This window comes from Falco naumanni, chromosome 9, assembly GCF_017639655.2.
Source record: "Falco naumanni isolate bFalNau1 chromosome 9, bFalNau1.pat, whole genome shotgun sequence".
Lineage (NCBI taxonomy): Eukaryota > Metazoa > Chordata > Aves > Falconiformes > Falconidae > Falco > Falco naumanni.
The window spans coordinates 34569395-34594809 of NC_054062.1; the positions used below are offsets into that span (position 1 = coordinate 34569395).

The 25415-nt window shown below is 43.0% G+C and overlaps 1 protein-coding gene across 11 annotated transcripts; it reads right to left on the reverse strand.

Annotated features, from left to right (window-relative positions):
• Positions 1 to 361: 361 nt before the first annotated feature.
• Positions 362 to 25192, reverse strand: LOC121093438 (prosaposin). 11 transcript variants are annotated; one of them, XM_040605697.1, is made up of 17 exons: positions 25082 to 25192; positions 14364 to 14497; positions 13257 to 13331; positions 12442 to 12567; positions 11992 to 12186; positions 10909 to 11052; positions 10354 to 10410; positions 9174 to 9179; positions 7986 to 8054; positions 7402 to 7515; positions 6339 to 6434; positions 5946 to 6132; positions 5635 to 5786; positions 5433 to 5474; positions 3986 to 4066; positions 3297 to 3404; positions 362 to 2697 (listed from the first exon to the last, which is right to left on the reverse strand). In XM_040605697.1, the coding sequence occupies exons 1-17, from the start codon at positions 25122 to 25124 to the stop codon at positions 2662 to 2664; spliced, it is 1665 nt and encodes a 554-aa protein (XP_040461631.1). In that variant the 5' UTR covers positions 25125 to 25192; the 3' UTR covers positions 362 to 2661. The 11 variants fall into 11 exon arrangements, with proteins under 11 accessions (XP_040461631.1, XP_040461633.1, XP_040461632.1 ...); XM_040605699.1 differs by having other exon boundaries at positions 5635 to 5768; positions 9174 to 9182; XM_040605698.1 differs by having other exon boundaries at positions 5635 to 5780; positions 9174 to 9182.
• Between the last annotated feature and the right edge of the window lie 223 nt (positions 25193 to 25415).

Below are 25415 nucleotides of genomic sequence, written 5' to 3' on the forward strand. Positions count from 1 at the left end.
AAGCCTGATATCAAGCAGCTTCAACAAGAACCCCCCTCCAGCCTGCGCAAGACAGGAATTGCAACACAGGGCTATTGCCTCACAGTCAGGCATTGCACTCATCCAGGGAAGAGTGCAGCGGTGGCAATCCCTGACAAGCCTCTTTAAACTGTAACTGCGCTCAACAGAACAAAGGCTTGATGGGACACGCAGGTTGTAAGCCAACAGCACCTCAATGGGAACCTGAAACCTGCCATTCAGCCCCAAATTCCCAGTGACATTTTGGGACTTAACTTTTCCGGGCTCTGCAGCAAAAGGGGATGATAACAAGATCCTTTGGCAACTAGCATACAACAAGGAAACAAAGAACACAAACTTATCCGTTTACAGAAGTTTTTATTGTTCATTAAGGAAGCTTTTGTGCAAAAAAAAAATCAAGACAATGTTCTTCAGAAAGCAACTGCACGTGTCCCCCCAGCATAACTCAAGCGGGTCAGGTGCCACGGTCCACAGGAAGGGAGAAAACTAAAGAGTCTCCCAGCACTAGCACAGGATTTCCCCTGGTTCACCTTGCCAACAGGTCACTAGCATGAATCCTTCACTATTAAAAATCCCCAAAAAATTAAAGCCTTGCCAACCTCTAAAAGCAAGTGTTAATCTATCCCCACCTCCCCCCAAAAATATTCCTGTTAAAGAGAACGCCATCCGGTTTAAAAGATCAGAATTCCATACTACATGCCATGGTGTAACACAGCCTGTACCTCCAGGGTAGCGATGCTGAAGAGAGCCCATTTCCTATCTGGCATATCTACCCCAACAGGGATACTCCACTGGAACCACTGCACAAGCCTGCCCAGACAGAAAGCTGCAGGTATTTTACATCTTTAGGGGAAATCATTTTTATTTTTTAAAGCCATGAGTGCTTCAGCATTCTGTACAAATGCAAAGAGGAAAGACAAACCAGTATTGCTATTGGTCAACACTGCTCAGACGTTTAGTATGTACACATAGTAACCAAGAAGCTGCAGTCAAGTGGTTTTTTCCATTAAACTGCATGAAAATTACTTTGCTCACTGCTAAAGCATGGTCACTGGAGCTCCTGCCTCACACAAGACGCCACAGGAACAGTAGCAGTTGCCGGCACCTTTCTGTACAGGACTGGAATTTTCAAGGCTCCACCTCTGCCCAGCTCCTCCTTCCCAAAAGTCTCCTCAGAGCTACTTTGGTGCCTCTGTTTCAGGGGTTAACTTGTTCAGAACTACGCACTAAATGCTGGCAGGGGATGCAAGGTCTGTCTCAAGCAACATAAGCACGATTCTCACTCGAGGCCCCCACACCTCAAGGGCCTGAACTACTTCCAAAGTAGCAGCCGCCTGGAAAAGCTTTTGTTCAGAAGTTCAGGCCACGTCAGCAGGATGCTGCAGAGTCGTGAAAGCCAGGTTGTCAGGTATGCCAGCAGCACTGCCGAATACCTGCTACAGTGCTCCTGCCATCTGACATGTCCGCTTGCTACTCAGATGCATCTCCCAACAGAAATGGGAACTCTAGAAAAAAAATTATACTTCAAACTACTCAGAAGGGTGAGTGTCAGTGAGAATGGCTGGCAGCAATGCAAACAGCCCACAAGTCTCATAGCACCTCTGAAGTTTTAGATGCCTGAAATATGCTATGAGAGAAACACAGATCAAGGGGCAGTTTACAATAAAAAAAAAATTTCCATGCATTCTGCCTGCTATTCTGAACTCACTTTGACATGTGCACAACCCATGCTGTACTTTTTCCCCTCCATCTTCTACTGACCCAATTCACTCCACCTTCTTGGCACCCGGCTGGCTGCGTGTAGGAAGCTGCAAGACTAAGCAGAATTGAGCAATAAGATTAAAAAAAAAAAAAAAAAAAAGACAACCAACTGAGCCATTCCTTAAGTATGTCGGCATGCTTCAAAGACTGAAATCCCACTGTACAGGGCTTAACAGCAGAACACCCATGCTGAGACTGACTAGCCCAAGGAAATAAAGAGGACGTGATCAAAGGCTGAGGGAGGGTTTCCTTAGCTATAACACCACAAGCCTAAGTGTGGTCACTCCAATGCAAGTGCATCTTTTTAGGTACCAGTTGCTTTGAAAGTTAGCTGGGCACGCATAGTCCCCTCTTCTGCATCTGCAGAGCTTTGAAAATTCCACCTGAAGGAATTGGAGATTCAACATTATCCCTTTAAGAGTTCCCCTACGGTTACACAGAAAAATAATATTCGAACCAGATGTTAAATATGCAAAGCATGTAATCTTCCAAAGCCTGACTACAGAAAAGATATTTTAAAATTTAGTTGCTGTCTTGTTCTTTTTTTAAATTAAAAGCTAAGTGTCTTGTTTTATTTCACCTTTGCCATTCTTCCCAGCACCTAAAAACATTTCAGCCTACCAATTAAAAATCTACAACACACTGACTATTTTTAGGAGCATAATGAGTTAAACTGTACAATCAGAAATATCTTTGTTAAGTCAACAATGAAGATCTGATCCTTCAACAGCAGCACTGCTACAGAAGAGTTACAATAAAGGAACCTGAAGGTCAAATTGTTAACAAGGCAGAGAGGAGGGACATTTGAGATACAGCTCTCCGCCAACCTCGGCCCACATTTTTAAGAGCCACAGCAAACTTTCAGAACTGGAAATTCTTCTTCTAGTTCCACACATGACGCTTGCAATGATCAACAGCCTAAAGAGAAAGAAATAGTTTAAGTTACTGGGAAAAAGCCTGTCTGTAAACAAGTGTACATCTATGCACACAATTCAACGCCTTATTCTGAGACACAGTCTTAAAAGCAAATCTATTTTTCTTACAGTAAGTGATTCCAGAGAGGACTAGAATAAATAATGTCCTCCTCGTCCCCACCCAGAAGCTTCAGGAAAGAATGCTGATGACCCTTAGCCATTAAGGCCTGGCAAAGAAAGCATCAGCCCACAGCAATACTGGCGGCCAACTTTTAGAGCCTGATGAGAGGCCATGACACAGTCTGCCAGCTGCAGGAACAAAGACTAAATATAAAGCTCACATTGTACCTTACCATAGACTCTGAACTGCTAGCACACAGGTGGGGGACAGCAACAAAAGGGTGACAGAACAGTCTGCTTTAAGAAAGCTGAGGGCTACGGAAAACCCTCTAATCAAACTCAAATACCTTCAGCTAGCACCCTTCTGCTTCCTGAAACTGGAATTCAGCCACTTGAAAGTGTGGTACAGATGCTGGCAAAGTAGCTTATAAGGAGCTATCAAAGGTCAATAGGAAACTTGAGGCAGAATCCTGCTTTACATACATTGCACTGAGCAGCAGTCTCCATGTTCTTACACCAGTAACCTGGACCCCAGACACAAGCATCATCCCCCAGGAGAGGCTGTTTAGCTGATCCACAGACCCCAAGTTTCTGTGAATAAAACAGCAACAGAGTCAGCATCTTTCTGCTTGTACCAAGAGATTTCAACTTCATTATGTTTGAGCTTCTACCTGACTGAGTGTGGAAGCAACACTGAGGTAGCTTCAGGAGCTCCCACAGTATCATGCTCAGCTGACAAATGCAGTCACACTTGCAGCTGAACAATTAGACATGAAGCAGTAATCTGACACAAGAAAGAATTAAGTTACCACAACTGCTCCTTCATACTAAGTTTCGAGAAACAGTTTCTAGAAAGGGACCTTTCTCAAAAAATGTCACTTTGCTTCTTCTCATCACATTCAAGGCACACCACACCTTGTTACTGAACCTCAACAGTGGGTAGCCAATGGCAGCTCTTTTCTTCTATCCTTCCTTGCACAAGGCTGGCAGTCTGACAGCTGTCCATTCAATAAGCCCAAGGCCTTGCACAACCATGTTTGATCCAAGCATTCAGTCTGCTGATTTTTATTCCAGCAGAGTTTCTGGATGCTAGGCACTGAAAGGCATACAGAAGAGTAGGCAAGACTGTATCGGAGCCCATACTCAATAGAGCGAAATGCAGTAACACTCACAGTGCAAACAAAAGTGGGATCCATCACCTCTGCCAAGAGTTGCACAACCACAGGTTCATACTGTTCCACAAACTGAACACACTGTAACAAAAAAAGGTTGAGAGATTCCTCTGTTAAAGCCATAAACAGACGATACGGTCACCAGTAGGCAGGCATGTACACAACACCAAACATCCCAACAATCACTCCAAACTGATAAACCAGAGGCTTGAGTTCTGCAGATCAAAAAGGACTCAGCATCGTACTAATCACACAACTACATAATTTTTTGCTAGCTCATACCTGCCTGCAGCTGTCTGCAGAAAGGTTATGATGAGAAAGCAGACAAAAAAAGGAAGAGAACCAAGCAGGACAGACTCCGATTTGCAAAGCTCTAATTGTGGAGATCACTGCTGTCTCAAGAGGAAAGCACACTGAACAGGCTGGAGACAAACATCCTGAACAGGGCAGCAGCAATGTAGTAATGGCTCTTAAGCACTTTTAGCTCAAGCAATTACTATTCACTTCAGGCCAGGCAGCAGCACAAACACTTCCCATCGGTAAGAGCCAGCCCTCTAGTGGGGAGGCCATTTCCAAAGCACAGACAGATACTGGTATTCTTAGCTGAGACTAACGGCACCAATTAATAAGCAACCCACAGCTATTAAACAGCCTCACAGCGGTCAGCAGGAATAGCTGTTCCGTAGTCACTTTAAGCCTGTATACTGTATGCCTAGTAAACTTATAAGCAGTTGCCACTTGCTGACACTCAGCAGCCACCTAATAAGATTTCCAGGTAAATCTTGATAGCCATAGCCTAACAGGTATTGCTTTCTGCTGTCTCGCTGAAATTATGCCAGCCTACTTCCAATTACTTTGTTAATCCCCTGAAAAGGACCAGCGTTGAGGAAAAAACCTTCAGCTGTTCCCACCCACTGTTCTCAGAGTATTTCAAGGCAAACCTTTACTGACTGCAAATTAGTACAACCAGCCAGCCAGCCAATTCAGGCCCTTAAAAGTCTTCATCTATTCAAACGACTGCCAACCCTCGAGGATCAGGAGTGCAAAAACCTAATCTCCCTGCACCCCGAAGTCCTTCCAGCCTCTAGCAAAGGAAGACTGACTACTCAAAAAACACCAAGAGATCCTGCTCTCTCGTTTTTCCAAATACTCTGCAAAATATTTCATCCTTCTATTCATCTCTATCTGCCTTGCTCTGACTGGAAGGTAGGCTGCCACACTGAAAGGCCTGTGTGGTCCTTTGGCTGCCTCAGATCAAGCTTTCTCCCTCCTTTTCTGTCTACTGCACACGACAAGCCGCTATGCTTTGGTGCTAACTAGTAAAAGAAAAAAACTTAGGAAGGATCAGTGCTGAGCACAAGCCAGTCCCAGCTGCACCTGTGGACAGTTTGTCTCCAGCCAGAGAGCAAGGTAATTGCTCAAACACAGAGACCTCTATTATGAGTACCTGGACATTTATAGCAGAAGTAGAGACACTTGAGAGATGGACCTAAAATTAGCATGTAGACAGAGCATCAGGTGCAACACTCAAAATTAAGTAAGTGTAATTATCACTAAGACTTAGGTAAACCTAACAAATCAACAAGGACAGCTCCCAGCCATCAAAACAACCACTGCTTTTTAGCCTGCCTCCTGCACAAGCACTTTACCTGATCACTGACAGACTCTGGCAGGAAGTGACAGACTTTTTCCAATAAAGCTTCGATTTCAGCTGTCGTGGCATTCTTCTCTAGTTCTTTGTCTGCATAAGCTACCACCATCTTGCAGATATCACAGAAGCCACCTGCAGGTTTCACTAAAACTGAGAAGGGGGAATAAACAAACACAAAACACCACCACAAATGTCAGCACTTAAGTAGTTCCTCCCAAAAGAAGAAAGGAGGCAGCAAAGTACTAAAGCACATGTCCTCAAGAGAGATACAATCACAGGTGAACTAGCTCATTTTGCAACACCACCAACCTGGCTGCTGCGGAGGCTTGTTGGCTGCACAGCATTTCAGCATAACACATACAGCTTCAGGATTCGTCGCCTCCAAGAGCATGTCAATCAAAGCCTGGCCGTAGACATCTATGAAGTCCTTACACTGGTCTTTGACACTTGCTGGGAAGAGGTAGCAGATCACCTCCATTTCATGTACAATCTCCTCCTGAAGCACGATGAGGGATGCATGGCAAATGAAGAACAGAAATCTAACTCGATTTGTAAGTACATGTTTTCTTACTCCAACCCACCCAGGATGAAAATCTTGCTCTCATGAAAACAGACAATACAATTGACTTTCCTTCCCCTCTTCCAATACAGCCCCATCTTAGCCAAACCTAGGAAGAAGTACTATTTCCATCACTTACACACCTCTGTCTTGTTGCTCTCCAAGAGGCCAGTCACTTCTTTCACCATGGTCTCGCATATTTCACACAGGGAAAAAGTCTTCTCTTGAACTGAGGCTTTCTGAGTACACAGAAGAAACATACAAAACAATAAACCAGCACTTTACCACTTTTGACACAACTGGCGAAAGATCAGTCTAACAGCACTGACATTCACATGCAGCACACTAATTCATTTACCTAGCTAGCCAGCTTGAACTGAACTCAAAAGGTCATACAGAACCCAAAACCAACCTCAAAGGTCTAAGTAAAAAGTCCTTCCAAATGAACAGTCATTTTGTATGACTAATTAAGACTACAATCCCCAGGCTGTATAAGGAAAGGAGCTGAATTCAGTAGACACAGAAATAAGCAGCCCCACAGTGACTGGAGTCAAGGGAAATTGGAAGTGTGTTTCAATACCCCAAGGACAAAATTTGCTAGAATTGAGAGCATCCTCCTGTTCGCAAAAGAAAGCTATAAATTGAGGGACTTGAGGGCAATTGTTTGGAGCCTGTTAATCAGAAATTAACTGTCCTCAAAAGAGCCTTCCCTTTCAAAAAAAAAAAAAAAAAACCCTCAGCCAATGTCTCACATAAAGGCCATGAGAACCTAAGGTGCTTCTCCAAACTCAAGAGCTTCGGCTCTGACTCTGCTCATTCATCTGCACAGGCAGAGTGCTGTCCCATTTTTAAAAGGGATGGAAGCTAACTCCAAATGTCAAGCAAAACCCAAATCCAGCAATTTGCCCTCTAACATTTGAAGTGTCATTTAGAATGGCTGCCACACTACTGCCGGAACAGGAGTTCCCATTTCAATCCTGAAATACTACTTTACAGCTTTGGTTTAGCATAGGCTCCACTATTCTAGCAAATCAGTCAGCTCTTCTTCACAGATCGGCTTCAGTAACAAGAGGTGGCCAGTAATGTACATGCAGGGAGACTTGAATTATTCTATGCATAAAAGCTCTTATTTTTCTGTTTCATCTAGTTCATTACACCAAAGCAAAAAGGAAGGCAAAGCTGTTTATTACCAAGAGTCTACCTTACCTCCACAACTTCTGCTTTTACTTCACGAACCACCTGAGCTGGCACCAGAGTCTGAAGGGGAACAGATTTCACGGAAGGACAGAACCCAACCATGGCACAAATGTCCTTTGGTTGCTGGAAAGAGATGTATAACCAATTTTAAGAAGTCCAGAAGATTCTGTCCTTTCTACGGAGCCTGTGAGCAGGCACAGAGAACAGTTTTAGAAGGCTCCAACACAACTAGAAGTTTCATTACTACTTCTACTTCAAGTATTGTCAAAGCATTTGATATGGTTATAGGCAGGATAACTACCAAACAAAATTTAGCAGTCCCTTTAGAAGAGGAAGAGGTTAGGCAACATCCATTTAAAAACCCCATTTACCATGAGCTAATACACTATGCAAGCCCTTCAAAGGAGTTGACTTAAGAGCTACCAACACCAGAACAGGCCACCAGCATCACATTAGACCTGCATCCATGAAGCTGCTCCCCTGAAAGCTTTAAGTAATCACAGAAGAGGCTAATTATCCTGACTTCAGAGTTCACCCAAAAGCTGGAAGAAATGCCTAGAAGAAAGGACTCCTTTTCTCTTTCCACAAACTACCTTCTTTAAAGCATCCAGTAACATCACATTTTGCAAACAGAAACACATTCCCACGTTATTGAACGCAGCCTACAAGAAACAAGAAGTTAACCATGTTAAAACCTAAGTCTAACCCTTTTTTACAAGTATCTGCAGTAACTATTTCAAGTATTCTTTTCACAGTAAGAGGGGAAACAGCAGAGACTTAGAAAGCCTTTTCAAAGGCTCTGTTTTTCTCAAAAGTTTTAGAAACATACATTACTAAAAGCAAAAATAAATGCTGGACATGAGCCAAACTGCTCTAAGGAGGCCACGTTATATCCACACAAAGTGAGAAAGTAAGTAATACACGAAAATGAGAGTAATACACAAAACTTGAATTTTCCACCTAAAGTCTACTTAAGCTAAAAAAGGTACCTTTGGTCCTATGGTTAATTAGCAGATCGTACCCCACCCTGTCACCAGGGCATCAAGCTTCTTACAGCACAGGCTTATACAACAGTTATCATGCCACAACCTCATGCACAGGCAAAAGCAGTATCTCAGAGATACACTGCTGCTTCAGACCACTCCAGGCAGTACCTTTAGGTCAAGCCCTTCGGTTCATGCATTGTAAGAAGCATTTCCAGATATTAGTGTTACAGCAACACCCACATACACACAACATGTTCCCTCACAGACAGATGACAGACACAAGGTCTCCAGGACTTAAATTAGAAGCCCAAATAGCTCTAAGGAGCAGGAGCTTAAAGGCCTCCCATATCTTCTTTTCAATTCATATGCTCCAAACGTCTATACCATTGTCCTAGATTTAAAGGTTAACCAAAAAGAGACCCAGGGACAGCTGCACTCATGCCCTTTTGAGCCCAACCTTTAAACCAGAAGCTGACAGGAGCCACCGGCATGCTTTTTCCACATCTGTCCTTCTTGTATGAAAGTGAGCATATTCTATGCTCTACTGGCCAAAACAATCAAGCTGAAATCTCAATAGCACAAACCGGCGTCTGGAGCTGGAAGTAGGACTGATCCAGTGGAGGAAGTCTATAGTCTTTCTCTGTTTTAATCACATAAATATCCCTTGTATCTGTCAACACTGAGTACAGTCACACCATGTACACAGCTAATAGAGCAAGAAATAAACTACAAGCTCTTTTAGAGCAAGAAGTGAACTACGAGCAGGCTATCACCACAGGCAAGTTGCTCACCTACCTGATCCTTCTGTTGACAGGGGAGATTGGAGACAGGAAGAAAGGAGAAATTAAAGATAACAGTTAAGAGAAAAAAAATGCCAAGCACTTGGAACTGCATACATTCTTTCCATATAGATGACGGAATATGACATGCTCCCCACCCCAAAGATCCTTAGCATTGCTAAAGCAACTCACATTTAATTGCACAGTGCTAACCAGCATTATTCATCTGAAGTCATTAAAGCATCCTGGGCAAGACTACCTCCAAAGAGTCTGAACAACACTTAGCCGGATGCAAGGTGTGGTCATATTCCAATTTCAGGTAATAACAACAGACTGTATTGCAATGCTTATGAGAAACTAACTAGTTGATGGAACAAAGATTTGCTGCCACCCCCAAATGCTTAAAAAGCAGCATGAGCTTCTAAATAGCCTTGAGTGACTGGAAACAAAAAAAAGGCACTGTATTACCAAATTCAGGTTCAAGTCAACCACATACTCTAGCCATAAATTCACTTATAAATTGTTCATGTTACTTGTGGCATCAAGGCACTGCATTCTCTAAAGAAAATCTTACCTTTGGGTTTGGTTTTGTTGATTTTTTTTTTTTTTAAAAGGTTTCAAGATCTCTGGATAAAGAGGTACTATGGATGTGGTCACAGGTAAAATACACTGTATGTTGCTGCAGAAGAGGTAGTGCAGTACCACTCACTTTCCACGGCTCCTACTAAGAGCCCAGAGAGCAGGAGTCTTGAGATAGCAATTCCAGAAGAGGAATGTTTTAGTCTTGCTTCAAATAGACACAGTATCTCTAACACTTGAACCAATTTTGCAAGACTGTGACAAAACCCAACTCTAATACGTTTAACACAGTATCTAGTGAGGAGAGGGGAAGTGGTGTAAGTACAGGACTGAAATGGAGTATAAAGGAACGTATGTAATGCATCTTCTGTGTTTCAAAGGACTAGAGTGCCTTTTGCACTGCTGAAGTAGTTCTGAAAGAAAAGGAAAGTGCTAAAGAAAGCATTCTGAGACCAAAGTCACTATCCAATTCAATGCCAAGTTCAAAACATTAACAGCAAGACTTATAGAGCAAGGGTTCTCCCCAGACCTATAGAGTTAAAGTTTCCCATTTCCAAGTAAGTTAGCTACACAAAGCAGAAAAACTGAGAGCAAATATAATATTCTACTGATCTTACCATGTGCATCATCATTTGGATAGCCAAGTCAGAATATTCAGAGATATAGCTCTTGCACTACAGAATGTAGGAAAAGAAAAACTTGTAAATACCAAACCACTTAAGCTGTAGAGTTGATCTAGGATTTTCTAATACATCTCAAGGTATTAATATACTTGCTTCAGTTAGTAACTATTCTGTTGTCTTTCAGAGCTTGTCCCAAATGTAAGATGGCATTTCACATTACACAATCATTGCACACATAGCTGCTTATCTGGTAAGTCCTTTTCTCTTCCTCTCAGGGCAAAAGCACTCCCCCTCATTGATACGGCCACATTACCCTGCCAGATCATTTTTATAAGAAAGGCCTTCAGGGCTAGCAGCAGTCTTAAATATTTTTCCTCCTCCCCAGTGCCATACACCCCACCCAATTTTCTTAACCTGAAAGTTTATTATTTCAATGTTGTTATACTGCGTAACATGTGACACGCTCTCCTTTGTTTTATTAAATGGAGATCATACTGAGAGGATTAAGTCACATACAGGAATAGATTTGTGAACAAAAAAAAAGCTTACCATATCAGACATTCCAGGTCCCAAACGGTCACACTCCTCTTTAGCGTGAGCAACCAAAGACTTCACAAAAGATGAGTTTGTCCTCACAGCTTCCTGAACATCAGTAACCAGCTGAACGCAGTCTTGGCATACATCCCCACTTCCCTGGACAAAGAGTGAAAGGAAACTTAAGTTGACATATCTCCACATAACACATTTCAGAAGCTTCCGTTACTACCAAGTTTTGAAAGCTATTTTGAAGCATATACAAATCCTAATAAATATTCTATAGAATACATAAAAGCCTGAGCTAATACTAGACCAGCTGCTGCTGGTATGTGCACCAGCCACTAGATGGAGATGAGGTACCTACTTGGCTCCGAAACCCGAGATAACTGTTAAGGTACCCAATCTTCAAAATCTCTTGGTTTTGTTACAGACCACAGTGGGAAGGTTTCTAAATCTGGCATAGATATTACCTGCTCCACCCACAGCAGCTTGTTCTCCACCCACTCGACTGTTTAACTCCCATATCTAGGCTTGCTATCAAGACTCTGCCTCTACTCCCAAGTTTTATCATCTGATTACTCCCCTTTGGTAACTACTTGTTCTTTTCTGATCCAGTCTGTCACCTCTGAATTCAGAGATGAATGCCTCCCCTGAAGGGCACAGCTAGCAGATTACTCTGAACGTGGGAGAATTCTTCCTTTGAACACTGGTGCCAAGCTTGCTCTAAGAGAAAACTGTTTCCAGTAAGACCTGCTTGACTACTACAGTCCTGGATGGAAACAGCCCAGCACAAGAACTGTCGTTATAGACTGTGGTGGTTAATCCTAGATTACAGGTACGGTCCACAGGGGCTGCAGCTGTCATTTTTCTCAGCTTTAAACCCACAGGGTAAAGAAAAAGGTAGTTGTCTGTATGCATCAGCATAAAATTCAATAGGAGATAGTCATGCAGGTGAAGCACATCAGTTTAACCTGTGCCCAGTACAACAACGCCTTACCAAGAATCATCAATAAATTCTTATGCAAAGGAGCACTGAAGCTCTGGAGCAAGAAACATGCACTTCTCTTGCATGCTGGAATAGCGCTGCACCCTTACCTTAGACTTCTGCTTGGGTCTGTCCTGAGGGTAAAGGAGAAGAGGCACATTAGCCATGAAGGGGGATGCCAGTTCAGAGAAATCCAGCTCTGGTATCTTATTGGACTGGAGTTGTTTCTGAAGTTTCATTGCAGCAAGCTGCTTCTGAAGAGACTGGCACAGTGAGAGGGCGCTGCATACAACTTCAGGTTTATCCTAGGTGAGAACAGATACATACATAAAGCTCTAGACTGATGGCACTTTTGTATGTGCATATGTTTATACTAAAGTTCAGAGTAGAGAGTCATTCAGCTGAAACAATTATCGGAAGGTCAAATGCAGTCTTGAAATTTACACCATTAATCCATACATGATTGAAGGTTCATATGCACAATATTATGTAGAAGAGAAATTCAGGCATCAATAGGAGCACAACTTAATTCCAATAGTTGCAAATTGTTATCCACTTACTAGCTCTTCTTTGATCATATCCATGATAACTGGTAGGTAGGAATCTACAATTTCTTTACACTCGGAGACGAGGCCTTGGTCAGGAAGGAACTCACATGTCTTTTCCAAGTAAGCACGGATCTCATCCTATAAGAGATGAGTTAAGGCTATAGACTATCAAAATCTCTCACGTGTGCTCTCTCGCTCACTCTCGTGCTCCTTCCGTTCCCAAAACACCCAACACAAAGCCTAACAAAAGCCCCTTGGACTCAGGTGGGCCCAAGCAGTTGGCAGGCAAAACTACAATGAGGTTTTAAACTATAGATCTGTTTTCCCTAGTCTTGGACCTTCAATGAGACTCTGCCGAAGTGAAGACATGAAATAACTGCTTGCAAGACCTCACAACAGAGCTTTGCCAGCACAGAACATTTACATTCAAGAATTAGTGAAATTATGGACTAGTGGAAGAATTATCTGTTTATACGAAGTACTCCCAGGTTCACAGAAGGGAAGGAGTGATGACAACCAAAAAAAAGTCCACTTGGTGTAATCATCCACTTCTAGAGACTGAAGTATCCCACCTTTTAAGACTGACAACCCACTGGCACAAGAACAATTTTATTGAACACCTACAGTCGATCAGGGATGTGTTAGAGCATGAGAGGCTCTAGAATTTGCTAATCTCTAAACGAGAAGAGGCTGTTTAAAAGCCTTTCCCCATTTACTCTATCTCTGGCCCCTTTCAATATTTGCATACTACTCTTCCACCCCCTCACCTTGCAATCTTGTAAGGCAATGAAATCAAATAGTGCCTTGGGGCAAGGAGAACAGCTTACCTCAGTGCCATTATCCTTCAAAACCTTGCCAGCCACTGTCACAAGTTCCTTACACAAGTCACAGGGGATACTGTTCTGGAGAGAAAAGTAGAGAGTTACTTTGAGACTGAATTAACTAACTGTAAATGCAGTGTGCAAATAACAATGCAAAGAACGAGGGTCACATTTGGAACTGAAGCAAAGGAAGAAATACTGTCTGAAGCTGGGGTGGGAAGAGGTCGTTTTAAATGAAGAGTGAGGCTATTCCGAACATGTCTAGCTCCAGTTTCTTCAGTAAACATGGTATGAAGAAGCGAGCAAGTGGCAGCATGCCTATTTCACCTAGCCCCACCTCCCTTGAAGTACATTGCCTCCAGAAGCCTTCTCTTGAACCTCTTTTACCTTACTCCTTCAAGAGTTCACACTTACTAGAAATCTAAGAACTTTTTGGGCATGCTTCGCTCAGTTGTGCTCTGCCATTCTCAAATTCCTCCCCTCCCCAATCTTTTCCACAATCTGAAACATACCTCAGCACAGATATAGCAAAGGTGGAGTGAATGCATCTGTAAGTAAAATTCCTTTCTCTCCCTGCCCCACCATCCCCAGAAAATTGTGAAACAATATCACAAACTGCAGCTACATCTAGTAAAGCAGCCCTCACACTTAGTGTAAATGCAACTTGAAAAGCAACACTAAATGTAACATTTGTACCATTAATCAATCTCATGGCTTTAATAATTTAGCATATGCTGTGTCTTCTTTTGACCATTAACTTAGGAGAAAGACCTAAAGAAGCATACAGCTTTTTTAGTAATAAGCTTACTAGTTTGGCATTGCTCAAGTTAAGAGTAAGAAAAGGCTTTACGAATTAGGAGTCAGTTTAATGAAGAGGAACAGTCTGAAATCCACCAACTCCATTCCACACACGGCTCATGATTGTGCAACAGGTCGCAGAGAAATCAGCAGACAAGTTGTGCAAGGCACAGAAGTGGGAAGAAACTTTTATCTAGCACCCAAATTAAGGCAGTCAGATTAATTCTAATCGGAGAGTTCAAAAATCTTCATCAGCATATGAAAACCAGCTACCTCAACTACAGGTGGGAAGAAGTCTCAGTAGTTGATACTTACTACAGTAGGCTTGTTCCAGACATTCTGCTGGCAGTGTTTCACTGCTCCACACTGCGATGCTGTCCGAATGCTCTGACACCATACTTCTGGTCCCTTTATGCAGTCCTTCTGCCACAAAACAGGGCTCGCCACAGCTGCCAAAACAAGAACCGTTCTTTCACATACTCGAATTATTTCCACCCAGTGCAAGGAGGCTAATGCTGTATGGTATAAACACCATCTCTCCAGTATGCCACTTCAGTTTACTAGTATCTTTAAAGCACGTTTCAATCCAGCAATTTCTGACCTGAAACATGAGTCTCAAATACAGATTACACAGCCAAAGAATTCAGAAAACTTCTTTAACAGTTGAACTTCCCTACTGAAATGCCTGTGTCTCAGCACTTCAGCAGTCCATTCCCCCATCATCAAACTTTTATTAAAAAATTTTGAAAAACCCCAACAAAAATCCCACTTTGCTTACCACAAAAGAACTATCAGATGACTTGAAACAGAGAAACTGCTCACAGCAGAAACGTACGCTTCAGACAGCTGATTCCCAAAGCTACAGCCTCCCTGTTCTTCTGTCCTACCGTCCTTGTAGTTACATCTAGCTTCTAACCGTTGTCTGTATTCCTTCTCCCAGGTGAACCACCCTTTTCGTATAGAGCCACTGAGAGAATTAGGAAACTAACTGGATTAGAGGCCACAACACACACATAAGTGGAAGACTTAAGAGGCCAGGTGCAGACTGAAACACTGACCATAAACAGAAAATTTCAAGACAAGTCAAAGCAAAAGAGGGACTGAAAACAATGTGAGACATATTCTATCGTAATAGTTTTTAAGCCCATTAAGTCTATTTAGACTTTGTTTTCTCTTGGTCAGTTCTTTAATGGTATACACAGAAATTTGTGGGGGTGAAAAAAGAAGTACAAGTCCTTGTCCGGACATACCTCCCACCCCACAAGAAATTGCCTTGCAACCTACAACATTTTGAAGTAAAATACAGAATGCCATTTCTGGACATTGTTCCTAAAGAAATGTAAAATGTCTGCACCATTAGTAAGTAATAGGACAAGTTAATCAACCGCACCTTTTAGTTGACTTCCCAAGCCTGTCCTTTTTTGTGTGTGCTATTCGGACACCCAACTCTTCCAGGTTTTCTAAACCCATCCTTATCTGTCAGTACGCCTAGTTTCTTCAGCAGTCAATCTCCTATGTTGCAGTAACCTACGAAGAAGCAACTCCTAAAATCCTACAAGAGACAGGCTCCAAGGAAATCTGTCACGGTCTAAGCCTACAAGACACTGCTGTCAAAGTTTAGATTAAAAAAAACACCACTAACCCATCCAAACCTATTAGCTATATAGGTGTTGTTTAGGAGCCATTATTTTTACATCAATGCCATTTACACATCACAAAATGCTGTAAAATTACATTGTCAACCAAGAAGCACGAATTCAAACTGTTGGATTCCTACGAAGCTTCTAGTAAGGTTATGACAGATGAGCTATTACTTTCCCATTTCTCATGTCTTGGTTCTAAACAACCTGATGATCAACTTAATGGCTGAATTACCACTGCATCTACTAGGTACGTAGCCACTACGCATCAAAAAGAGCCAGATAAACACTAATTTGTAGGTGGCACTCTGCAGCCTTCTCCTATTGATTTATAGAGCCTGTTTACACTGGGTTTCACAGAGGAATGACCCATTTATTTTAAGAAAAACATGCTTTGCATGCTTAATTTTCTACACAAGAGCTCAAAGTTTACCATCCTCCCTCCCAGCAAAAAGCCTATTAGCCTTCAGCAAGGCAGCACACTAGGACTGCACACAAGACTGTAGGAACAAGACTTCAAAGCTTCCAATAATGTATGGTTAGCACAATATTAACAGACCACCTATTCCAAATTACAGCATTATTGATCTGGAAGCACTAAGAACAGTTAAGTTTCAAAGTCAGAATGGTCAGCCAAATAGCTGTCAGCTCTGGCAGGATGACAATAACCAAGTGTACATTCAGTTGAGGGAAAGAGTTATTCTTCCCTTTCAAATACTGGTATTGGACAGTGGTAGGAAGGCTCTGCAAAGCAGAGAATCAAGCTCTGGCTAAGGTCAAGCAAGACCTTGACTTTAAACAGTGGAATTAACAGCTTTCACTATAGCTTTTAACCTATGCCTTTAGTTCTGGAAATCAAGAGAAAATTACTCCCCCCTCCCATTTGAAGCATACTATAGAACTACAAAACTAAATTATAAAACTACAGTAATAGTTATTCCAAGTAGTTTCTCAAACTAAGAGTTTTGAAATTCAAGAGGCCATTTAAAACCCAAGCTGAGGAATTCACACCATAACTTGCACCGGTTCAATCTGCCAGATCTTAATGAACTTTCAGGTTTTCTTTGGCTTTTTCCATTAAGATCCTGCCACTAGTAAGACTTTTCAAATCAGTACCACCTTTGGCAGAATGTCTAACAGCTAGTCTTGTTCTTTCTTCCTCATAGCCTCTGACCTGGTCAATTTAAGTACAGGACAAAAGAAATACTACGTGTCAGATTTATGCTTACTTATCAGCTTTTTTGGCTGTATGTCTCTAACAAATTCCCTACTGCATGGCTTCTGTATCAAACATGCTCACGCAGAGTCAGTCACCAATGCTTTGACTTGCCAGGACACAGCAAAGGGTATCGCCAGAGCAGCAGGGTTTTGTAAGGTTACAACACTGAGGCAGAAGAAAACTGAAGAGCAAAGCAGAGGTGAGCAGAGTGCAGGCTGCAGATAATTCTGTTCAGGAGGGGTGGAAGAGTCTTAAAATTAGATTAATTTTTGACAGTACATTAACTGCTTGATGCCTACGATTGCTCTGCTTCCCTGCAGTCTCACCAGTCTGGAAGGAGAAAAAGAGTAATTTCTCAGAAGAAGAAACAGAACACATCTAAATTTTTTTCAGATTCTGCTCAAAGCACTGCTACTGGCCACACAGTCACTTCATATTTGAGAATAAGGACACTAATGTTATCTGCAATCCTCTACAGGAAGACCAAAGACAAAAAAAAAAATCTCAGAAGAGCTGGAATCCAGCAAGGACAGTGAAGAATGGGAAGCATCAAACTATTCACAAGCCAGCGAACACTGAAAATCAGTTTTAGGATGCAAGTAAGCACCCCGAAGACCTTCCCCACTTGTATTATTTGAAGTCCTCACTCCTGCACATCAGAGCAAGATGAAATGCAATATACCTACATAGCTTTTCTGTCAAAAAAGCCAACAGATTCAGGAAACCTGAATCAGCTATGCCATGAGGAGGAACATTTATCTACAGAAAAAAGAAAACTGAGGAACGTAAGTGTCCTTTCAGTTATAAGGTACACTGGTGAAGTTCTTTCCTTGCAAGTAGACAATTCTACAGTTGATGTTTTCCGTACATCATGGTCAAACAGTGACTAGGCAAATTTGTCTGTTAGGGCCACACATTGCTGGCACGTTGTAGAAAGCAGCTACAGAACACATATGATGCGCACTAAGGATGGCTTCTTTTCTTCCATGTTCCACAGTGGATTCAAATATAGTTAAGCTCGGATTAGTTTATTCTGTATTATGCTGAATTTTTTTATTACAAAACTTAATGTCTAATATTAAAGGATGTACCCTCACTACAACAGTATCTAGCCTCCCTTTCTGACTGTCCTTGGAAAAACAGATACAAAACCAAAAAATTCCACATTAATTCAGATCTTGCAAATTCAGAAAACAGCAGCCTGAAATCCTTTACTGTTCCCACAACTTTTTCCCTTTAGCTTGTTCTCCTGTTTCATTATGAAATAGCATTTTTCCTCAATATATTAATTCCCATTACCACAAAAGCAAATATGCAAGTATGTTAAGACATTGTGCTGTTTCACAACAGAATGAACAGTTTTGAGTCTTAACAGTTATCTTGCTGTTCCCTCAAAATAGCCCCTGCCACAAGAAGAGCGACACCTTAACGTGGTATTTCACATCCCCAGAACAGCAGCTACTCAAGTGAAAACAAAGTCCTGTCAGTTACCTCACACCACTCTTAATGCTTGCTGGATAAACTCAATGGGATTATCTTCTTAGATACCTCTGGGATCCCTTTATTTCATATATTGTTCTTTAGATAAAGTAATCCATTTTTAAATAGATTTCTCCTTTCTCTGTAGATTAGCTCTCAACAGTCATACACCATGCCCACCGAAACCTGCCCCCCTTCCCTGCAGTTCTTGCAAGCCACCATTTTTAGAGCACCAAACAAGTTTATCTGTGAAAGCCAGGATGTTTCTTTACTTGTCCTCTTCACTGGTTCCTTCCTTCTTGAACCGCTTCAGAGATGTGGTTTCTTCAATTTTTTTAAAGGAATAGTCTTTGCTCCAACACATTTTTCCTAAATTAAGCAGCAAAAGGAAATGGAGGAGGAAGGAGAAGGGGGCATGGAAAAGCAATCCACATACAGTGTCTTCAGATGTGAAAAACTTCAGCTTTCTAGCCTTCAGACTTCTAGCCAAGCTGACAGCCCACAGGCACCCTAGGACCCCTGCATACACTTGCAGCTTCTCCAAGCAAACACAAAAAAAAAGCTTCATATCCACGCTGACCTTTCTGATGCTCATCCCTGGCAGACAAGAGAAGTCATCTCACAGAACAAGCAGTGCCTCAGGAACACAGCCTGAAGCCCAACAACATAACCAAAACACTCTAAAAGACAAAGTGTAACAGCAGAAAAGAAAGAAGAAACCTTTTCTTTGAGGCCCAGGTGAGAAACCTAGCACTGCCACAACACCAGTAACACAGTCCTGACAAGTGACAGCTACTGTACATCACATGGCACTCTGCCAGGAATTCACACAAAAAAAAAAAACAGTTTAAAGGCTGTGAAGATAAAGGGAAACCTGCAACTTGCACACACAGTGGTACCATCCTACTTCAGCAAGCACGCATGACTCCCTGACAGCTCTTCAAAGCAGCAGATATTACCACCTTCTCCCTCAACACTAGGTATCTGGAATGGAAACAGTAACATACAGTCTGCAGCTAGGGAAGTAGAGGTGACAGCTCCCTCAAACCATACCACCGCTTCTACCTGGAAAGCTTGGAACCATGCATATGAAAGCACAGTTCAGTTCTTCACTCCTCTTCAGAGAGCAGGAACGTAACAGCATGCTTATAACGGCTGGATTATCAAGGACAGCTACTGGAAAATTAAGTAATCACCTTCCCTGTGAATAACCTTCCCTCAAGCATTTATGTTAGTTGTCTTCCAGGGAGAGCCAGCCTGAATTTCTTACTGAGATTCTCAGAAAAAAATTCTAAGCAATCCCCTCCAAAGCTATACTGAATCTACTAATGAGACTTTTGTGTCCATGCTTGTAAGTTAACCCCTTACATAAGCTTCTACAAACAGGGATTCTATAAGGCCCAGATTCCCTAACAAGCCAGAAGGTAAGCCAGAAAACTATACCGGAGCACACAAAGAAATTCAGCTTAAAGACTTAAACCTCCTCCAAACTGCTAGGAAAGCCTTGGTGCGAGTAGTATTTTTACAGACAGATTAACCTGCAAGAAAAGGAAAGCACTGAGCTGCTGTTCACTTTAATTGGTTGAAGTCAAATGTAGAAGGTAACTTGAGGTGCTGCCAACTCTCATATCTTTATGACACCCTAATTTGTTCCAAGTGAATAAACATATTAATCAGCAGAGATACTCTTTCCCAAGCCCCATTTGGCGATGTTAAAAAGAACAAAAAAACCAAAAAAACACTACTATTATCTCCCAGAAACGCCCACAGACCAAGCGAACACATCAGTGTCTGCCATTCTGTGCTGTTAAGTTACCGACTTCCCCACTTCTTTTGATAACTGCAAAAGCAAAGTGTGTTTAAGTTAAAGATGTCAAGAGGGATCAACTCCTCTTCATCAAATCTTACACAGTGTCACCAAGTCAAGGAGTGACCTCAACTGGAAGTTATCTGAAGGGCTCAGTAATCCACTGCCTCTCTGGTCAGTTAGTAAATCTAAAGTTTCAAAAGTTGTAACTGCATCACACACTAGTAACTCATGTCAAAGGTCTACTATGCCTCTGGATCAACAATGCAGTAAAATGACCACATATTTGAGAGATTACAGACAATTTGTGGAATAAACAGATGAAACCTGACTAGCTGTTATCAGTAATCTAGATGTTGATCAAAACTCTGTCTTCCTGTCCAATATCTACTAATCAAGTATCAAGCTTGAAACGTTTGTAACTAGCACAATTCACAAGTAATGAGTTTTGAGTTAACACCACGATTTGCCTCTTCCTTAAAGTGGGGAACACCAACCTCATCTTGGTAAACTACTTCTGCTGTAAAACACTGTTCCTACCTCAATGAGCAAAGACAGCAAAATCAGCTCTACTGTCCCAGTTACAATGAAGATTGCAAGAGAATAACAACCACATTGACCAGAGGTTGCTACCAGGTTGCCAAGCAAGCCAACTTCTGCCTGAGATTTTTCTATGACAGAATCTAGAAGAGGTATTTGGACATCCAAGGGCATCTGGTAGTCATCAGGTAGTAAGCAGTCCCATACAGTATGTTAAGATTTTCCCAAGAAGCTAAAAGAAGCATTTTTCCCCTGCGGCAGATCCCTGCAGAAGTAAGTCTGAACATTTTGCACATACTTGTTGTCCATCTCCATTCCTTCTGGTTTTCTTTTGGAGTTTTTTTTGGATGGGTGGGGGGACAGATTTCATGTGAGTCTCTGCAGAAATTCTGTATTTAGCATCCCCCTTTCACCAGGCAAATATATTCACACCACAAAGAAAAGTCTGCCACTTATGCAGAGAGCCATGTCTGTAAGAGCAGACAAAGTTCCTGGCCACAGGTTACACTGCAGTCCCAGCAAAGCACAGGTGAAATTGTAGAAATGTCGGAAAACAGGGCAGTTCAAGACACTGCCAGGAAGAAACAGAAGAGTTGTCTCAGGAGCAATGCTCTTTGTCACACTGCTGCCAGAGAAGTGCTTTAATGCAGAATGAATGCTAGACACGGAACACAACAGCAAGCTCCCTTAGAGGAAAGGGAAGATTTCATACCCCTGCAGCTGAGCAAAGAAAGTATGCCAGAGGGATGAAAAGGCACATTTTAAAGAGCAGCTTCAGGAAGGACAGCAGTTAGCGATGGAAGAACCTGGAAAAGGCAACCTGTAGCACACAAGGTGAAAGAATAACCTACCCAAGAGCACAGTGATAAGCAGCTGACAGCAGGAAAGAAGAAAGTGTTAACCCCCTAACATCTGCATACTAATAGCTTGCATCCCAAGGTGAACACAGTCAAAGGATTTTGAACTGTTAACATATGAATAAAGCAAGCCTTGAAATCTCATTGCAAGATTCATTTACTCAGCATCACCAAGAAAATCTCTTTACATGCAGACTTTTAGAGTAGCAGAGAACAAAGTTCAAAAATCAGTGAGGGCAAACAGTGTAAAGGGAGACTCCTCACTCCAAGAGAAAGAAAAATACCGATATCTGAAATTAAACATTGCTCTGTGACCAAATACAGAGACAAGCACTGCCTCAAAATATACACACACTTCAAAGACCACAGAAGTACCCCTTTTAATTTGCAATAGTAACTCTGATATCTTAATAGCAGCAAATTAACTGCATAAAAAAGCTGCTACATAAAGAAAAAAATTAAACAGAAAATTAGCATCAAGTAAATCCTTAAAGAAGCTTTTTTTGTTATGTAGTTCTAAGGTTGCCCCAAACCTGCTTTGAAGAATCAGATCCACATGAGTTATTGAAACAAAAACCCACTGGCAGCCAGCAGTAACTGGCCCTGCTTCCCCCACAGAAGCAAGTTAAAAATCTTCCTGCACCTTACACTGGAAAACCCTCCCTAAAACAGCACAGACCAGCCTCCCCGAGTCCCAACTGACATCACCATCACCTGATGGCAACAGTTTTGCTGACAGGCTCCCACTCTCTTCTTCCACCCTCTACCTCATCTCTGATTTCAGATATTCCCAGAACTACTTTTGTGGTATGCCAAACAGCAGAAACTGAGATTGCAAAAAGACCACATAAGACTTCAGAAACTCTGCAGATGCAATCGCACATTTTGCCAAGCGTGACCGTGACCAGGCAGAACAACTTGCGCAGCTCCTCCAGACAACACCAAGAACAACTCTATTTATACCTCTTCTGCAAACAAGGAGGAGATTGTGCAAGGGCAGGTTTACCCAAGCCACATGACCAGTGCACTACCAAAGCCCCACTTTGTTATGTGACAGGCATAAAGTGCCTCGCACCCACAGCATTCCCTATCATTCCTCTAAGAAAACAGGGACATATTTTTTAGACAGTAGGCGAACAGTGGAAGGTGTCTTATATAATCTACAGTAGTGGGCTGCACCAACCTAGCTTTTTTGTCAGAAACCACATTCCCAACCAGAACAAGCCTGCAAACTACAGCACGTAATCCCAATTATCTGCTTTTTCCACATCGTCCAGAAAATGCATGTCAGACTAACTCAGCCTTCCATTTTCCTGTTCCCAGATGTTCTGACCAGTGTTTGTTAGGGGATTTAAATATTAGCTTGAAATCTTTGGAAGAAGGAAGATTAAGTCTACTATTTTAGCAAGGATGAAGTAATCGCATCCTAAACTTCTTACTTTCTACTTCCATCTTCACTTTTATTTTACCAGGAGGAAAAAAATACAGCTCAAGAGAAACTGACTTCTGTTTTAACTGCACACCCAACCTTCCCCCTTTCCAGGTCTCAAAGACATGCAATAATCAACGTGCGTATCAGTAGTCCAGAGATCCCAAGTCCTGTACACCCTGTTTTAATTCCTTCATGTCTCCCTTAAAGGGAAGATGCACAGAAGCACTGTAAGTAGGTCAACCAAAACCCTCATGGCCTACCAGCCATGCTGTAAGCTAGCCAAGTAACTCCATTAGGATACGCCAAGGGTGGCTAGATTTTGATACAGCTAATTAGTCAGCTTAGTAGACTAAAACAGCATTTCAGGTCATTACAGTAAAATCTTCAGAAAATCCTACACAATACTATCATAGGTGAGCCAATTAGTATTCATAACAGAACCTTGATGAAAAAAAGACAGGTGTTTATTTGTGTTAAAACAGTGACTTCCTAAAGAAAAACAGGCCTAACAAGTCTTCTGCCATACTCAGCTGTATACACATGCCTTTAACAGGTAGACCAAGCTAATTCTCGTTGCTGAACTGGTTTCTCATTACAATTTCCCTAAATACACTAATGAGAAACCTGGTAGATACTGCAAGGCAAATCCTTTTCACTTTTAAAGCCCAAGAAACTACAATTACTTTAGTGATTCGGAAACAGTCCCAATAGAAATGATTAATGATGTCAGTCAATTCAGCACAGAGCAGACAGAAGTTGTATTATTAAAGCAGATAGATATGCAGAAAGATTATTTTTGCTTCCTTGTTTCCAGCCTGAAAAGTCTGAGATTCTTCACTAAATTGTCCACATATCAGTATGTTAAAACTCCACTTAAGTACAAGACTAGTGCACAATCACGCATGATCTCAGAGGCATAAACTGCAATCTGCCAGCTGGTTATTCCTATCACTTTTAAACAGCTAGTCAGGCTTTTTTTTAACTTGACTTGTGAAATATGGCAGGTTAAACTCATAAGCAAATAAGCTCTAGGTTTAAAATTGTCTCATTTGAAGGCAAATTATCCAAAATATTTTGTGCATCGCTGTATCAGACCTTCAATTTTGGGGGTTCTACCCATTCCATACCACGACCTGAAGGTGTAATTATCCCTCCAGTCAGTCTATGAATCATTTCTGTAGATCTGTCTAGCTTCTGCAAAGCACATGATACAAGCATTGTCTTGTTTAACCTCTACTTCTATCGCTAAAGGTATTTTATCAGCTATTGCCGCCACCACCTCAGCAACATGTAACGAAGCAGCAAGCACCAAAATTAGTGGAATTTTCCATGTGGAGCAGAAGACCCTAATGAAATCAGACTGCTAAAAGCATGCAACAGAAAACTACCTCCTTCCATCTGAAAGAGGATTACAGCCATCTATCCCTGAAGTGCCAAAGATAGAGTTGCTGGCAGAAAAAGTTTCTACCTATTGCTCTTATTTGGCTCTATGAGGCAATAGTTGCCCGATTTGTCACAATATCGACACAAACCAACCCAAGGCTACCGCTGTGGGAAATCATTTTCCTAGCGCAGCGGGAAAAGCTGGTTTCTCGCCAGGACTTTCCCCTTCTCCCAGCGTTTACCTGACGGCTATCCTCGGGTGCCTCCCCCCACCCCAAATACCGCTTTGCCACCGCTGCCACCCCGGCGGCGCCCTTGAATGTCCGCTGCTGCTGCCGCCCCCCGGCCCTGCTCCGCCGGCGGCACCGTTAGGCCCCGCACCGAGCTGCGCCACCGCCGGCGGGGTGCCGGCCAGAGGCTTCCCCGCCCCCCTCCCTCATCGCTACCACCTCTCCCTGCACTTTCGGCAGCCGGGCCCGACCGTCCTGCTGGAAAAGGAACGGCCTCAGGGCCGGCCTGCCCCCCGCCACCCCTCCTCACAGCGCCAGCCGCCCTCAGCCCGCTCCCGCCCGGCCAGGCCCTCGGGGGTGAGGGAACACCGCCCGCAGGTCTTCGGGGCTAAGCGTGAGGGGGACGGGCAGCAGGAGGCGGAGGCCAGGCCGGCAGGGCCGCTTACCGGCGGCCAGAAGCCCGAGAAGGCAGAGCAGCCACCGCGCCATCGTCCCCGCGCCCGTCTGCAATGCGGCGCCGCCGTCACCGCCGCCCCCCCGCCCCTATAATAAGGCTGCGCCGGCCAACACCGCGCACGCGCGCCCGCCGCCCCGCCCGCTGCGCACGCGCGGGGGAGGGGGCCCGCGCCTCACCCCCCACCCCCCCCCCCCCCCCCCCCCCGCCGCCTTCTGAGGGCGCAAAAATGGCGGCGGAGCGCCGCAGCTATGGCTTCAGGGCCTCGTCTGGGTGAGGGGCTGCGGGCCTCCGCCGCTCGAAACGGCCCTGCCTGGCCGCAGGAA